The sequence below is a fragment of the Pogoniulus pusillus genome, chromosome 1 (assembly GCF_015220805.1).
Source record: "Pogoniulus pusillus isolate bPogPus1 chromosome 1, bPogPus1.pri, whole genome shotgun sequence".
Taxonomy (NCBI): domain Eukaryota; kingdom Metazoa; phylum Chordata; class Aves; order Piciformes; family Lybiidae; genus Pogoniulus; species Pogoniulus pusillus.
In genome coordinates, this window is record NC_087264.1 from 40,458,952 (window position 1) to 40,477,128 (window position 18,177).

Sequence of the window (18,177 nt, forward strand, 5' to 3'; positions counted from 1 at the left end):
TTCCAAAGGTTCTCAACATACCAGCTGTGCCAATCCCAGGCTTGTGAAGCTGGGAGAGAAGCTCACCCAGAGCACTTACCACAGCAACTCACAGTCAGCAAGAATCCAAACAGCAGAGGCTTGCTGTCTTGCCAGTGAAAGAGCAGAGCTCTGCCAAGGGGCATGCTGACCTTCTTTCCAGCATGCTTAAGTCTGTGCAGATGATAATCAGTCTGGGTTTGAAGTTCAGTCAGAAACACTTACAGCTTTGAGAGTTTTAGAAGGATACATATGGAAACATCATCCATGTTTTGGATGATGACTTCCACTGCTCTAAATGACTCATTCCAAAATAGAGCTTACACAGTTTCTTTTCCTGAACGAAGGACAGCCCTCACACTTATCAAGGTCCAGCACAGTTTTACCTAATCTTTAATACACTAGCAGTAAAAATGCATGGCCGGGTGGGCTGGCACATGAACAAAACACACTGACTGCTAAATACAGGACTTAGGTAAGAGGACTACTGAATTTTTATCTCCTAAACTGCCACTACTGTGAACAGTTCACTATCTCTGGAAACTAAACAAGCTCAAAACCAACTATTACATGAATAAAAGTGAAGTTATTCCAGGTGTAATCTTTACTACCTTTATTTTCACATCTTATTTCAAGCACTGACAAAAATCAGCACAATAAATACAAAAAGTGAGAGAAGAACATGTGGTTTATTTGTTCCAAGGCAAAAGTATCTCATCTCATATAGATCAAAGAAATGAAGAGGGATTGATTTAATCAAGTATTTGAGAATTTTCAGGTAACAGGAAAAAATCCTCCATGCTTATCACTCCAGTATGATTGAACTTCCTATGTCAAAACTCTCTTCCTTTAGACTTGGCACAACTTTTTATTGCCCACTACTGCATTTCACATCTTTACTTATCAAAATGTCGTATTACCTATGTAAACATTTGTTTTAAGTGTAAACTTCAACCAGTAAATGGGAAAGCCTAATAATATATCCACCCTCCAAAAAAAAAATCAAGAGCTAAATTAACTAACTACATCATATTTTATGTAATACTATTTCAACAGGAACTATTGCCTGTGGAATTCATAACAAAAAGGATGCAAGAAACAAAAAGCAGATGTGCAGTGTCAAGCATTAGTGTAATAACATTATAAGGCAATAATAAAAAAGGTAAATATATATATTTAGTTATATTTGCCAAGACAAAATTCAAGGCTGTACTCGTTCATTTTGTGGTAGTGTAGGGTTTCTTCTTAGCTGAAGCTAAGTCTTAACTTTCGAGCATATTCATCTGTGAATGTGTTTAGCAACAGATATTCATGTCAAAAATACAACATGTGATTTCAGTTTGGTGCAATAACAGATTTGGTTTTTTACTTTCTGAGTTTCAAATTCTTTGTGGAAATAAAGAAAAAATTTCTTTGCAAGCAATCAACTAGGGGAAATTAAACACTCCTACGAACACGGACAATAACAGCTCTGCAAGAAAGAAAAGCTTGGCAGCCTAGGTCAAAAGACTAAGTTAACACTACAGTCACACACCTTTTGTTGTTTCTCTGTTCACTTTGTGCTTGAATCAATTAAGGAGAAGTAGTCGTATGGCAGTCTGGAAAGCCTGACATCACCAAAAATTTCCTTTATTGTTCTATGTGCCTTTGTATAGCACAGCAGAATCAACCTTGACCATTTAAAATGGGAACTGAAATTACATCTCAAAGTTGTTATAAATTATCTCAGAGTAATTACAGCAACACAGTAACCAAAATGACTGTCCCTTCTCCCCTAATTGTAACTTAATCTATTACCTGTCATTTTTAAAAACCACAGTTCACATTAAAGCATTTGCTGATAACAAAAGCTTTTCTTTGAAAACACTCTTGTACATCTAGTCAGGCAGCTTGTGCATATCAGAGCATCCTGTCAAGAGAGACATGGAAAAGGGTAAGGGAGAAAAAACTGAAATATAGCTACAGCTTATCTGCCTTTAATGCACTGCAGAATCTCAGGCAGCGCTAGAGACAGCAAGTTTCTTCAGATGATCCATAAATACTTGCAAGCTGACATCATCAGTAAGAATGGGTGCTCCAGACTCCTATAAAATAAAATTACAAGAACCAATTACACTGACGGAAGAAAAAGCATTTTAAGGCAGAATAGTTTCCATTAAATAAATACTGTATTGATTTAGAAAGACCTTAGAAGCTGGAATTCTTTGACAAAACCCAGCAGACTGTACATTTACAACAATTTTCCTGTTTACATAAGTTGAAGCATGAAATACAGCTACCCTCTCTGCCATATTAATGCAGACAGCAGTGAGATGCAGTATAGCAACCACACAGAACTCAAGAGTTTCTGACAGCTGTCAAATACTAACTCACAAATTTTTAAAAGCAAGTACACAACATTTTAAAAGCAAGTAAAACTTAATGTTACAATTCCTGTATCATCCCTACTTTGCTGGAGCAGACAAAGGTGAGAGAAACAGAAACGTCCAAGTGACACAACTAATAAATCAGTATTTATCGGTGATGCTCACACATCAAAATAGTGAAAGGAGGGAACAAAGCCCCCAAGGGTCTGATTTGACATCAAGTGAAGGTCAACTATCTTTCTCTCAAGGAAAGTGGAGCCCATTCTCTCCTACAGCTCTGTGTCCCTTCAGAGAAATACAAAAACCAACATCTGAAGGTCATACAAAACCATTTCACAAGAGATTAAAAACACCCTCAGGGAATGCCCACTAAATTATCTATCAGCTGAAGGTGGCAAGATGAGAGTAAAGAACGTTCTACCTTCAAGCCTTCCAAATGTAAGCCTGACCTCTTTTATTTAAGAAGTCACAAGAGAATTGCAAATATTTTAACCCTAAGGTAGGATATGATTTGCCACTTTTTCACAGTATCACACAGTATCATCAGGGTTGGAAGAGACCTCACAGATCATCAAGTCCAACCCTTTACCACAGAGCTCAAGGCTAGACCATGGCACCAAGTGCCATGTCCAACCTTGCCTTGAAGTGCCCCAGGGATGGCGACTCCACCACCTCCCCAGGCAGCCCATTCCAGTGTCCAATGACTCTCTCAGTGAAGAACTTTCTCCTCACCTCAAGCCTAAATCTCCCCTGGCACAGCCTGAGGCTGTGTCCTCTCGTTCTGGTGCTGGCCACCTGAGAGAAGAGAGCAACCTCCTCCTGGCCACAACCACCCCTCAGGTAGTTGTAGACAGCAATAAGGTCACCCCTGAGCCTCCTCTTCTCCAGGCTGAACAACCCCAGCTCCCTCAGCCTCTCCTCGTAGGGCTTGTGCTCAAGGCCTCTCACCAGCCTCGTTGCCATTCTCTGGACACGCTCAAGCATTTTGATGTCCCTTCTAAACTGGGGGGCCCAGCACTGAACACAGTACTCAAGGTGTGGTCTAACCAGTGCAGAGTACAGGTGCAGAATGACCTCCCTGCTCCTGCTGACCACACCATTCCTGATGCAGGCCAGGATGCCATTGGCCACCTGGGCACACTGCTGGCTCATGTTCAGGTGGGTATCAATCAGCACCCCCAGATCCCTCTCTGTCTGGCTGCTCTCCAGCCACTCTGACCCCAGCCTGTATCTCTCCATGGGGTTGTTGTAGCCAAAGTGCAGCACCCTGCACTTGGAGCTATTGAATGCCATCCTATTGGACTCTGCCCATCTGTCCAGGCGGTCAAGGTCCCGCTGCAGAGCCCTTCTGCCCTCCAACCCAGTCACATTTTACACATGAAAGGACATCATCCTCCAGTAAATAAACCACCAAAAGAACTGACAGACCCTCAAGAAAAGAGATTCCTCATGTTGACTGCAGGTGGTAAATGAGGGCAATTAAAACCAATGCACAGACTCTTGTTCCTGAAGCTGAAAACCTCCTCCAACAGGTGCATGCAGGCAGCTGCTGCCATCACTGCTACCGCCAGCAGCAGCAGCTTTCCTGTGAAGCCTGGGATCTCTATCCTAGTGAAGTGGCAGAGTATTTTATTTGCCAGTGAAAACGAGCAAGGTCACAATGAATAAGCGTGAAAAGTACATGAGAACTTGCTTTGATATTTTTGAAGACCACCTTAAGTTTTATTTTCTGTTGATTCAAAACTTTAAGACATACAATGAGAATTTTCATTTCATCAGCAGCGATGTGGTGACATCTAGTCGGGAATTTGGTCAGATTTGTGCCATTGATCTCTTTTCAAATGGCAAATTCCCTATAGCTACCAAGACCAAATATATATGTAAACATAAATAAAATATATTTAAAGGGCTGAAAATAGAGTAATTCTCCATATCCAATATAATCTGGAAATTTCAACTCCATCCTCAAAGACTAACCAACATAATAGAGCTGTATGAGAAGTTTACCATTTTCTGAAATGTTTTCTATGCCACATAAAGCAACCACCTGTTAAAGTTTGTTTTAAAAAAAGTAATAACCTTTCTTTACAACACTAAAACCCAAAACTAGTCAATTCAGCAACTCCTTAAACATGGTTTCAGCAGTGTGTGGGGGCCCTCTTCAGGTCACTGTGGACTAACATTTTTTGTAGCTTTTCAGTTATACACAAAAATTACATTATATAATGTGAGAAATATATGTTTGATCCAATCAATTTGTGGCAAGAGGTCACAGACAGGGGGAGGAGGGATTTTGAAAGGAGTTATACAGTCCCTTGCACCACTACAAAAGTATGCATTTGGCTTAAGATAACAGAGCATTAAATAATTAGAAACTAGAAAGGTTGATGGGGGAGGAAAACAGGTGGAAGAGACAGCCTATGTGCATGGGCAAACAGAGGAAGAGACGTACAAAGAACACTACTAGTTTCGAGTTCATGAAAAGGTCACTTGGGGAAGACCCCTTACTTCATCACCGAAGACCACCAGAGGGACCACCAGATAAAGAGACAACTGCAGAAGAGCTACCTCCTATTCTTGGAGCAGATAAGGAAAATCCAACCTTTTCTTAGAATTAGTAATAAATATGTTATAGAATAGGACATAAAAAGAGAAGATTAAAAACAAACTGTGTGTGTTAGGGTAGAGCAGAGCCTCCCTGCACACCCAGGCCTGTACATTGCTTGATTCCTGTGACACTATTAAAAGCCTTATTTTGCATGAACATAAGTTTATGCCTTTTATTTATGACACATAATCCATGAAACTCATGAAGGAAACAAGCAAAATCAATCCAGTTTAGAACTTTATTCTAACAGCTACATTCCTCATTTCATGATCTGTACTTGGTTCACAGCCTGCCCCGCAAACAGAGGAGGACACTGAGCACACATGCTGCAACGTGACTGGGAAGGTTACAAGACTATTTCTCACGTTATCCTGGAACTGAGTCTTTTCAATATTAGAAGGGAAAACTGCCTTTTTTAAAAAGGTATCAAGAAGTCTCACTTGTCCAGCATGAACAATTTCCTTAGAAATCAGTTCAAGAACTGTTCTGAAGCTCACCATGAGCTAGCAGCAGGCTCATACAGCCCACAAGGCAAAACACACCCTGGGCTGCTGCATCAAGAGGAGTGTGGCCAGAAGGGCAAGAGAGGGGATTGTGCCACTTTCCTCTGCTTTTGTGAGACTGCACCTTGAATACTGTGTCCAGTTCTCGTGTCCCCATCATAAGGGCACAGAGGAAGGCCACAATGATCCAAGGGCTGCTATAAGGGTAGGCTGAGGGAGCTGGGGTTGTTCAGCCTAGAGAAAAGAAGACTCAGGAGGGGCTTTATATCTGCCTTCCAATACCTGAAGGGATCCTACAGTAAGACTGGAGAAGGACTTTTCATAAGGGTCTCTAGCAACAGGACAAAGAGGAATAGTTTTAAGCTCAGGGTGAGTAGGTTTAGACTGGATCTTAGGAAGTTCTTCAGTACAAGGGTGGCAAGACTCTGGAATAGGCTGCCCAGGGAGGTTGTGGATGTCCCCTCCCTGGGGGTGTTCAAGGCCAGGATGGATAAGGCCTTGAGCAGCTGAGCCTAGTTGAGAGGCATCCCAGGCCATGACAGAAAGGTTTGAGTAGACTATCTCTAAGTTCACTTCAAACCTAAGTCATCCTATGATTTCAATTTGGAATACTATCTCCTTACTAATTAAATGGGCAGGAAATAGTTGTCACACACTGTCAGAAATCTCAAAACTTCCAAACTTTCCAAGTAATGCTTAAACAAAACCAAGATCTTTCTAACTACAGAATGTGTGTGTGTGTTATGGAGGAAACATGATGAAGGCAGACACTAAGAAACTGCTGGTTATTGACTTTGAAGGCAAGAGAGCTGAGTTCAAATTGTGCTGTCTCTGACTCAGTAAAAAGCTTTCAAGTAATTTCACTATAGATTTCAGTGTCCTTCACTGCCAGAAGCTTCACTAGAATCAATACATCCCTACACACACACAACCTGATAAAACTCACTGACAAAAATCAGTGTCATGAAATAGCTGTAATTTCCTCACTCATGACTTGAACACTGTATGCTCTTTAGTAAAATACTCTATAATTAATGTGTAACTGATGCCATTACATTTTCATGAGAAAAGAGCACTGTACTGGCATTCACCCACAGCAGTGTTTCTCTTCCTTCCTACGCAGCAGAACATAGTACTAGGATGCAACACTCAAGAATAAAAGCTGCTCCAAAAAAGCTGAACTTCTGAGCTTCCTTACTAAAACTGAGATCTGAAAAACTGATTCCTGGTTATCCCAGCCACAAAAACACTAGAGTACTTTTCAGTTCTTGCTTACAATTTCAAAATTTATTTCCCCTATTGCAACAAAAGTCCCTTAATCTTTATGTGTCCTCATTCTAGGCACTTTGAACGTATCTGTCCAAGAAAGATGGCTAGAGATGAAAATACCCTAACAGAAGCTTAAAATACCAAACCAGATCACTTTTGTTCAAAGAAATAAAACGTCTTTCTCTTAACTGTCGCAATTTTGGTGGCATCAGGCCCAAAATGCATTTTTTTTCTTCAGTTTTAAAACTTGGCATTATCACTTGCATGTACACAATGTGTCACCTGGTTTCTGAAAAAGGGAAAAAGAAAACCGTACCCAAGCTCAAAAAGCATCCATACTCACCTGTCCCCATGCATACATATTGTTATGAGTCTGAGAGGGATTTACTTTTGAAAGCAGGAAACGAGCCTTTAAAACACAAAACACAGGCAACAAATTAATCTTACCAAATAGAAGTTTGTTGTGCTCAGAACAAAAACTACATCTGTATGAAACATGTCATTTCTAGCCTTTGGAGGTAAAAACATGCACAGATATCTGTTCAGAAGAGCAAGTAGCACCTCTGATAAATAAAAACACTACCTGGATTCTACAACTGTTAATACAGAACTGCTAACAACTTTTCAATGAAGCAGAAAGTAAGCTTTTGGATTTTTTTCTTACCACTAGTAGCAAATGTTGCTATCAATACGATATCAGTGAGTTTCAAAAAGCAACACCAAGAACAATTCCAGTACTAGTACAGAGACCCTGATGAGTCCCATCCTTTTTTTGTCCTGCACAATTCACCCAAGAAATTTCAGAGTCCAAATCAATACAGTAAAAACATGAATTTAAAAAAAAAAAAGATTCAGAAACTGGTCAAAAAGCTACTATTAAATATATGAATCTGTAAAAGCTTGAAAGTTCAAAATGTTCACTCAATTTACATTGACTCCTCCACAGAAACACATGGTTACTACCAAAACAATCCCATGACATTAACACATCACTTCATAAATGATGTAATTTTTTTGCTTCACCATACCTGGCTTCCTCCATGCTCTGTATCAATGTATCTGGGCATTGGAAATCTAGAATGAAGAATCTCTTGGGCATCATCTACTGGAGCTTGTAGCAAGTGGTGGAAGTTTTCATACTCTGGCATATCTTGGTAACCTGATTTACGCCACTGAGCTATGGTCTGGGGATAGGGGGAAGAAAGAAGTTTAGAAGTGATTCACCAATCTCTCTTAGAGGTTACACAGGGCTTTCAAGAGAACGGTGTGCCATTGCTCACCTATTTTCTATCACTCACCCCTTTCTACCCTCTAGGATGCAAGCTAGTATTTAAAAGTCAAGATGTGCAAGTAACAATGGATTGTTTTCAAACTCTACAATTTGGGATCCATCTGTGCTTCCTCTTTTTGTCATCCTATGTATGTTAAACACTTAGATCATGAGGTCAAGGACACTATCTACAGTTCTCTAATATGCATGTTCACGTCACAGAATAAGTCAGCATTTATATCAGTATTTGTCTTTCACGGCCTGCAGCACAGCCTGACAGCTCTCTACAAATGAAGCTTTCTGATCACTCTCAGCTCACTGATACAGGCTGTTGCTAGGAAAGACCTGGAGGGACTCTCAGCTGGGTTAACCTTCTTCTTTGCTCGGCAACAGTTTTAAGCTGAGGCTCTCATTCTTGGCTCCTGTCTGAGCCACACTGCCATGCCTGCACCGGGCCATGCAGCCCGCTCATCTGCATCCTAACCCAGGAACGTGAATTCCTGGCTTGAACTGGGATCTGCCTTGTACCCATCAACTCATCTGGTGATCTGGACTGAAGGCTGAGCCTGGCACTCTCTTATTTTGCTTGAATCCTCACTGGTGAGATTTCTGCCTGCCTTTCAGTCATGCCCTGTTCCTTGTTCCCTTTGCTTTAAAGATCAGACATCCTTTCTGCTTCCACCCAGCATCTCACAAAACAGTAAGTATTTTTCTACTTTAAAAGTGTAAGAGTTTACTAATTAGTGCAGCTAAGAGGGCATGATCTAGAAAAGTAACTCTCAAACTAGGCTGTGAACCATCGACAAGTGCAAACCAGTAGAAAACAGCAGCTCAATTCCTTCAAGGAAGCAGAGCACTAGAAGTCACAAGAATTTCTATTTATAATTCTAAGGAATCCATCTACCTAATGGACAGGAGCATTTTCATTCCCTCAGGACAGTGCAGATGAAGCGTGACTATAAAACTTTGTGTTCATACTCCCCATCCTTGAAGAACTGACTTAGAAGGCTAAAACACATAAGTGAAAAACAGGGAGTGTGTGCAAGGAATAGCAGTCTCCAGAGTTGGAAAAAATATTGATCTGAAGCAAATAATCTGCACAGTGAAGCTAAATCACTTTAAACACATGAGAACAAACAGGACTGTAACAGGAAGCAACATCAATACTTGTGCACGGGTAAGCTAGGTTACCAACCACAGACATGAATCAGGAGTCTAGTATCAGCCACACAGAAGAGAGGTCAAGCACTGAAGCATGTTAGAACTGGCTTGACTTTCATAATGTAGCACTCCTACAGGAAAAGAACATTTAATTAAGCAATGACAAATCTTACCTCTCCATGATAAATAAGGATCTGGAAAAAGGTGTCCATAAGGAGAATGCGATCTGGTAAGATGCTGCTGCTATCCAGAAGAACAGGCTAAGATTTAAAAATATATAAATTATTAACAAGTTATCAACTGATGCAGAACTGAGCAATGAGAGGGCACTGCTAAACTCCTGATTTAGTGACTGAATCTCAACAACTTTTTCAGCACTTACTAAAACTCCTTATCTGTCTGTAACCATGTCAAATATCTGCTAGCAACACAACCCCATTCTGAAGTTATCCAGATTTATTCTGGATTTATAACTTCAGGAACAAGAGAAAAAAAGGTTTCAGCTTTTGAATGCACATTCATTATTATGCACTTTTCTAGTTTTTCAAGTACTTCTACATTTCCCTATAAAATGTCATTAATTGCAATGATATTTCAGTGTACAAAGATTCAGTAGTTATTTCAGCATAAGCTTTAGGGGTTGTTAATTTTCTTTTTTCTTGTCCTAGCAGCTATTATTACTGTGCATAGTAAATACTATATACACTGAATAAAGTAAATACTCATGATTTATGAAATCTAATGTAATAATTAACAAAGCACCTTTTTAAGGGCAGTGACACTATTATCAGCACTATTTGATTTAACTGAATTAGTACCATATGATTTAATAGGGTCAATCTTGTTAGGGATACCCAAAATTTTAACTATATTTTTTTTAATTATTACTCTTTCTACACTGAGATATCAACTCCATCAGGCTTCCACTTTCAATCACCCATGTGATTGTTATTCATACATGAAAGAACGACCTTATACCTGTACCTCTTCACAAACCACCTCATTAAACACCACCCTTATAAGCCTTTTTTTCCCCCCTCTATCCCCATGATGTATGCTCAAAAAAAAAAATGCTTACAGAAGTTGGAGTCTCAACCTACCAAGATCTTTGCCTACTATGTTTATTTTCACTTCACTGCTTTTCTTCATTCTCTCTTATCTTATCAGACTACTCTTGCTGTCTCCTATTTTACATTCTATTCTCCTATTATTTCCCCATTTTTATTTTAGTTTTATATAGAATGTGCCATGATAAGGTCAGCTGGAAGGTTCTGGACCGAATACATACATAGTGGTAACCACATCCAACTTAGAAACTTTGGATGAGGGCATTAAGATAGAGGGGATTCTGTACATCTGGGAGGAAAAAAAAAAGGGAGAGAGAAAAACAAAACAAACCAAAAAACCCAACCAAACAGAAACTAGACAAAACCAAATAAAAACAAACAAAAAAACACCTAAGCTTTTCTTTCAAACTCTGCAGAAACACCACTTTTTCAAAGCACACTTTTGGTGGATGTTTACATTCTGGCACCATAAAAACTCTACAGCTTTCAAAACCTAACAATAAAAACTACCATTCCTTAGTTTTAAAACATCACCTCTTCAAAAACAATTTGTTCTCAGGTCTATGCTACATCAGAATTTTGACATGCCTTGTTCACAGTATGTTCTATATTTAAGTAAGTAATATTTCTCAAGCAATAAATTAAGAAACAACTCATTCAATAATGTGTAACAGCAAGGACAACAATCACCTCTCTCAAAACAGCACCTTTTAATCTACTATTATGTTCCATATAATGATACCTCTGGAGGTCCATTGAAAGAGTAGGCATAAAGGATTGGCTGAACCATGATAAGCGACTGGGTTAGATCCTGACGCATGAAATGATGACGATAGTAGGAGCTCTCATCTGGACTGTTGTTAAAAACTTGTAAGAAAGGAGATCTTCTCAAGTGAAACATGAACTGCAAAACAAAACCACATTTGTTTGAGCTTTGACAGGTAAAAAGAACTGTACAAAGATAACAATGTTTTCCACAAACTACATGAGACCAACGCCACAATAAAATTGAATTCCAAGTTGTTTAACGCTTCTAACTTGTATAAGCACCTTTACCAGTTTTTAGACACTCTTACGAGAGCAAGCCACAGATCAGAATGGACAAATCTACAAAGCAGAGCTGAAGTGAAAGAGAAATTTATTATTTCTTCTTCTCATGAATAGTACAACTGAATACTGTCAAACTCTTCCCTTACTGTAAGTTCTTCTGTTCCTGTGACAGAGGTTGCTGTGCTTGAACGCACAAGATATGAACAGAAAAAAGAACATTAACCACAGCAAACCTGAACTTTCTTTGTAAAATGGAAAAAGCAAATCTTGTTATTGCTGAAACAATCTCCCCACAACACTTAACACCTTGAGACAGACTGAGAACTCAGAAATACCACGGAAGTCTATGAAGTGTCCAAAGCAACCTCTAATTTAGAGCTGTAAGAATAGAGAAATTTATTAGAATGGAATATTAGCAAAGTTCACTTCACCAGAGAAGCGATTCTTTCGGGTCAGTAGTATAAATCAGCCAGGAAATAACAAAACAAAACTGTATCTTTTCTCATGTTTTCTGAATTTCTTCATGAAAACTGCCCTTGAAAACAATCAAAAGTGTCATTATCTGAACTACAGCCTCGGATAAGATGAAGATTCCCTTACAGGAGGAAAAAAACATAAGCATGAGGAGGAAGTTCAGCTATAAGGACAAAGGGGGAAATGGGACACAGAAGCACAAACAGTGGAAGTGATCTGATGAATGTTACATGCCAGGCAGCACCTGGGAGCAAGGTGTCTTCATTCTGGTATTCAATGTAAAGCCTTATTTTACTCTGTGCTAGTTGTCTTTTCCTTCACCAAGCATTGTCTATTTATCCATTGTAGATATGCTTTCCTTCTACTCACCTGTGGGTAAAGTGAAAACGTTTCTGAAAATCTGAAAGAGCTTGGATCATCTTTATGATATTCTCCAAATTTCTGACACTGGAGTAAAAAGAAAAGTTACCTTAATTAAGAACCATACTTGTTCAGTCACACCATTGCTGTGCTCACTTCTAAGACACATGATGTGATGTGCTTACAGTTTTACAGCAAACAGAAATCTGGCAAAACCACTGGAGAGCACATTTAGAATTAAATTGTTAACAGCTACTTAAGAGAAATATTATTTTAAAAACCACAAACAAACAACAAAAACCCCAAAACCACAGAAAATTTAACTTTTAAAAATAAAAGAATTCTATACCGCTTTCTAGGTATTTGACTTCTCTTTGTTCTGTTTTTTTTCTCACTATTTCATTTATAATATTATTACACAACAATACCTCCCTTATGAGGAAAGATTGAGACATCTGGATCTGTTTAACCTGGAAACTACTGAGAGGGGATCTTCTCAATGCTGATCACAGGATGTTAGGGGTTGGAAGGGGCCCAAGGAGATCATCGAGTCAAACTCCCCTGCCAGAGCAGGACACAGATCCTATCTAACACAGATCACAGAGGAACACATTCAGACAGTCTCCAGAGAAGGAGACTCCACAACCTCTCTGGGGAGCCTGCTCCAGTGCTCTGTGACCCTTACAGTAAAGAAGTTCCCCTTTGTGTTGAGGCAGAACCTCTTTTGCTGCAATTTACATCCATTGCTCCTTGTCCTATCACAAGGAGCAAGTGAGAAGAGCCTGTCCCCCCCCATCCTGGCCAGCCTTCAGATACTTCAGATATAAGCATTTATCAATCCCCTCTAAGTCTTCTCTTGTCCAGACTAAAAAGCCCCAAGTCCTTTGGCCTCTCCTCATAAGCCATGCACTCCAGTTCCCTAATCGTCCTCCTAGCCCTCTGCTGGACCCTCTCCAGCAGATCCCTGTCCCTCTTAAACTGGGGAGCTTAAACTGATCAATAGCTGAAGAGTGCAGGGACAAGAGGATGAGGCTGAACTCTTTCTCATGGTGCCCAGTGATGGGACAAGGGGCAACAAGCACAAACTGGAGAGAACTTCCACCTGAACATAAGGAAGAACTGTAATTTGAAGGTAAAGAGCACTGGAACAGGCTGCCCAGAGAGGCTGTCGAGTCTCCTTCACTGGAGATACTCAAAACTTGCCTTGAAGTGGTCCTGGACAGTCTACTCTAGGTGAGCTTGTTTTCAGCAGGAGGATTGAACTAAATGATCTTCAAAGGTCCTCTCCAACCCCTACTATTCTGTCATTCTGTAATATCTATTAGAGGCAATAGAAAGTAGAGGATTTCTGCTAATCTCATCCTGGAATTTCTCTCAATTGCTGGCAATTGCCAACTGCTGAGAACTGAGGAAATATTAGTAAAAAAGTCTGCTATTTTTTCCATTTAAAATAAAAATATCTTAGTTAATCCTGCATACCCACTTGTAGAAATGCAGCATTCAATTTAATTTTGGTTTATCGTGGAAGAAACTGAACAGTAGCTAAGAATGGTATGTCTGGAGACAAAAAAAACCCCAATCTGACTCTTAATATAGTCCTTCTTACCAGTCGTATAAGCTGTCTGTCCAGCCACCTAAGCACATCAGGCCCCTCTTCTGTCTCTGCCCTATACACTGCCAGCCTAGCCATAAGAATCGCAGCAGCTTCCTGGTCAAAAGATGCAGCAATGTTCTGAATCTGTGTCTGTGCATCTGCCCAGCTGCATAAGAAAAAAAACAAATACAAGTTATTTGCACCACAGTGAAAGGAAAGATTTTCAGTCTCAAAATATCCCTCCACAAGGCAAAAAAAAGCAGTGTTAGCAGTTTCATAAACTCATGTTGGAGTTTCAAAAAATCCACTGGATGTCAATGAGCAACCTCTCAGTTAACCATTCTTTAGTTAGAAATGTCTCTTATTTGTACAGCTGTCATGCAACCAGTGACATAAAATATGCCACTTAAAAACCTATTGTTAAAAACACAAATTATGAAAGATAAAGGGCATTAAGCTAACAGCACATGCCCACACCAGCAGCTTTCTTGTGCACCTCGCTTATCCTTTTCAATTTACAAGGTGAATTTTATCTGTCACTGTATCAGCTGCCAAGAAGATTCTTCTGATGTAACCAAAGATAACAACAGATTCGTATCAACACTAATGGCAGTGATTTGTCTGATAAACACTATTTTCTGTCAAATTAACCACCAATATTCTCATTCAGCTTAAAGAAAATGTCACTGGACACTGAAAGAATGCCTGTATAATATTAAACATCACTTTCTAAGGTTCCCAAGTAAATTGAGCCAAGGTAAAGGTTACAGATGCAAGAGCAAGTATTTACACTCCCCTGAACTGCAGTTAGCGCTATGGAGTTAAGCTGTGATCTTTGCTATTCTCTAAGTCTGTCTATCTCTGGAATTTAGACCATAGAATTTTACTCAAATGTTCCTCTTCATCTAAAATCACTTGGATTACTTCAGAGCACTCCCACAACATCATTACACAGCCACTGCAATCTATCAAGAGAAGCAACAGCTGACAGAACTGTGTCAAAGGTGTGATCATGCCTTCATCACCTGTGGCACTGCATATCCCAAAACAAGAGAGTGGTTTCAAAATACAAAGATTAAAAGGCAAATATATATACCCTGCTTTTTCAAAACTGATTCATCACAATTAAAACATACTTTCTGGCAACTGTGGTCACTCTGATACGTCTCTGTCCACTGGAATGCTGGTACTGAGTCACAAACTGGATTGCACCACGTCCTCCTTGAGGAATGGGAGCATTGTGCTAAATACAGGAGGGAAAACAAGTAAGTGGAATCTCAACATTTTGCAGTGTAACTTGAAACTGTATCAGCTAATTGCTAGAAAATGATAGAATTGTTTAGAACACGCAGCTCAAGTTATGAAAATGTGTTGTCTGGGGCTTTTACTACACTGAGTATCTTTACTAAATGTGGCTAATAAACTTGCAGACTGTTAAGGAATATTAGGAGCAGTTGCTGTCTCCACAACACACCCTTACAGCAATCAATGGTGTCTTTCCATACTCCATTACAGAGACAGTACCTTCAAAGAAGCTGTGTTACAAGTGCTAGTTTCATTAGATTCTATTTAAATGTCACATGACTGACTAGAATTACAGGTTAGTAAAATTGATACTAATCTAAAATGTTGATTAATGAACCTCAGAAAGTGTCATCAAAGCAAAGACAGGAATCCAAGTGTAAACTTTTCAGACCTGGTCAGCAGAAATCATAAGAACAGTATGAGTTGGAAGGGACTTCCAAAGGTCATCTAGTCCCACCTCCCTGTAGTGAGCAGGGACACCCTCCTTCCTTTAGATCAGATTGCCCAGAGCCACATCAAGCCTAACTTTGAATACCACCAAGGACAGGACAATTTGTGTGTTCCACCATCCTCATGGTGAAGAACTTCTTCCTAACGTCCAACCTCAATTTGTTCTTATTTCAAACCACTACCCTTCATCCTGTCACTGCAGGCCTTTATAAACAATCACCCTCCAGCCTTTATAAGACCTTTTCAGGTACTGGAAAACTGATATTACGTGTCCCTGGAGTCTTCTCTTCTCCAAGCTGAACAACCCCAGCTCCTTTAGCCTATCCTGTTTAGTGATGTGGGCCAGCCCCCCCTTATCATTTTCGTAGCTCTTCTCAGGACCCAGGCCATCAGGTCCATGTCCTTCCTGTGTTGAGGGCACCAGAGCTGGATCCAGTACTCTAGTTGAAGTCTTTATCAAAGCAAAGTGGTTTATACACTACTAAGATGTAATTCCAAAAGAGAAAGACAGTTGAAATCAACTACTACATGTCATGGCCAGACCAGTTTTAGACTTACTAATAAAATCTGACCAAAACCATGCAAAAAGTAAAATCAAAAAATGGCTAAGGTAAGTTGTAAGTTTTCAAACTTAGACTATAAGTTATGCAATACAGCACATTAAATACATAGAAAGCAAAATCAGTTTGTAGACAGCTTCAAGTATTTGTAAGAAGGGAAAGTACTAGAACAAAGTAGCACATTTGCTTGTTATGCTTTCATTCCCTTTCTTAATGTACTTTCAGGAAGAGAGGAAACCAGGCTCCTGATGCAATTCAATGAAGCCAATTCTTACTTGTAAATAGTGAGCAATTAAAGCATAAATTAAAATGTGACATTATGGAGTAATTACTTTGTAACTGGAAATAAATCAGAGAAATACTAAAAACCACTTCTAAATATACCAATCAGAGTATTTTCATACATTGCAACTGAAATATATTAGTGACACTCTGAAAAAAAAAACAAACAACAAAACCTGCACTTCAGATTATGAACTCTATCCAAAATTTGTAGACCAATTTGCTTCAATATCATATTTAACAAGATTAGCTCATCAATAAGCTGTTAGTGTCCATCTCTAAGTTTTGTCAACACAAAATGTCAACATCATTTGTATCCCTGCTATACAAAATTACTGCTTCAGCAGTCACACAAAATAAAATCAATGTGTTTAATTGACAACTAGATAAATATTTATTACCTGGTTGACCACCTCAAAGTACAGTGCAAGTGTTGTAGTAGGATTAAGTCCACAAATCTTCCACTGACAAGTACCTCCTGTTCCAATCTCCTGTAAAAATATATTACAGCACTTTACAAACCTTGTTTGTGAAGTAAAACATCTGGCTATAGGTAATTGTTTACAACAACTACTTTCTCCTAAGTTTTCTTTCTGCTGACTGTCAGTTTTAGACAAAGCTCTTTCAAAACTGCACCACTGGAAGCAGAAATAATGGGGGAGAAGTTTTTAAAATAATTAAAATATTACAAATGCAAGGAGATGGCATTAGAAAACATGAAAAGGCAAGTCAAGAAGAGGGAAAAAGATTACACTGTGTTTAAATAGTCCCGAGAGAACAGGTAAGAAGCACATGTCAGTGGAGTAACTTCTCTGAGGCAAAACTAAACAGAATATCAGATTGCTAACAGAGTATTTAATATGTAGCTACATAGTTTCAACTAATTAGCAAGGTAACTGTGTACAAATAGTGATGTATTTCAGGGGACAATGCCTTTCACAGAATCAACCAGGTTGGAAGAGACCTCCAAGATCATCCAGTCCAACCTAGCACCCAGCCCTAGCCTGTCAACTAGACCATGGCACTAAGTGCCTCATCCAGGCTTTTCTTGAACACTTCCAGGGATGGTGCCTCCACCACCTCCCTGGCTAGCTCATTCCAATGGCAAATCACTCTCTCCATGAAGCACTTCCTCCTACTATCCAGTCTATAACTCCCCTGGCACAGCTTGAGACTGTGTCCCCTTGTTCTGTTGCTGGTTGCCTGGGAGAAGAAACTGACCCCCACCTGGTTACAACCTTCCTTCAGACAGTTGTAGACAGCAATGAGGTCTCCCCTTTCTGCCATCCAAACAACATAAATGCCCAAAGAAGCCAATTAAAACAATCTGTCACCCTCAATGGACTCAGGGAAACCAAAGAAAAGCTTCAGTACAGTCCCTGTGCTTGTACTCACAGTTAAAAGCATTACAGCTCCAGTAAAGTTACCACTTTAAACAAGCTGCATGCACCTGTACATTTTATTCATCTGTTTTACCTCAAATATTTTAACTCAGATAATTTCAACAAGAAGGTTTTTGAAATAGAAATCGCTCATGATATAATTGCAAGTCAACAGACATGAAGTCACAATTAAATTGTGTATTACCTCCTATGATTTAGATATGTAGCTTACATAAGCAAATGTGCATTTCATTGGGTTTTAACTTTTGCTGTAATATATGAAGTCCTTCAGGTGATGAAATAAGAAAGTCTGAACCATAACACTAAGGCAAAGACAGTGCTGATTATACTGAGATTTTTAGGTCAGAAAGATGCAATCCTAAATACAAATGTAGATATGAAAAATGTTTGATTAAAGCACTTGCAAGCACTTTCCCACTGGAAAGTGATGCATTGCA

At 39.4% G+C, this 18,177-nt stretch overlaps 1 protein-coding gene across 3 annotated transcripts in view; it reads right to left on the minus strand.

Annotated features, from left to right (window-relative positions):
* Positions 1-618: 618 nt before the first annotated feature.
* Positions 619-18,177, minus strand: part of SEC23A (SEC23 homolog A, COPII coat complex component) — a 31,588-nt gene continuing 14,029 nt past the window's right edge. For all 3 annotated transcript variants that reach the window (XM_064149236.1, XM_064149226.1, XM_064149245.1), the window contains exons 12-20: positions 16,739-16,828; positions 14,877-14,983; positions 13,753-13,906; positions 12,156-12,233; positions 11,005-11,166; positions 9,369-9,455; positions 7,793-7,948; positions 7,108-7,173; positions 619-2,102 (exon numbers count right to left, since the gene is read on the minus strand). In XM_064149236.1, coding sequence (XP_064005306.1) covers positions 2,013-2,102; positions 7,108-7,173; positions 7,793-7,948; positions 9,369-9,455; positions 11,005-11,166; positions 12,156-12,233; positions 13,753-13,906; positions 14,877-14,983; positions 16,739-16,828 — 990 coding nt within the window. In that variant the 3' untranslated portion in view covers positions 619-2,012. The remainder of the gene's footprint in view (positions 2,103-7,107; positions 7,174-7,792; positions 7,949-9,368; positions 9,456-11,004; positions 11,167-12,155; positions 12,234-13,752; positions 13,907-14,876; positions 14,984-16,738; positions 16,829-18,177) is intronic.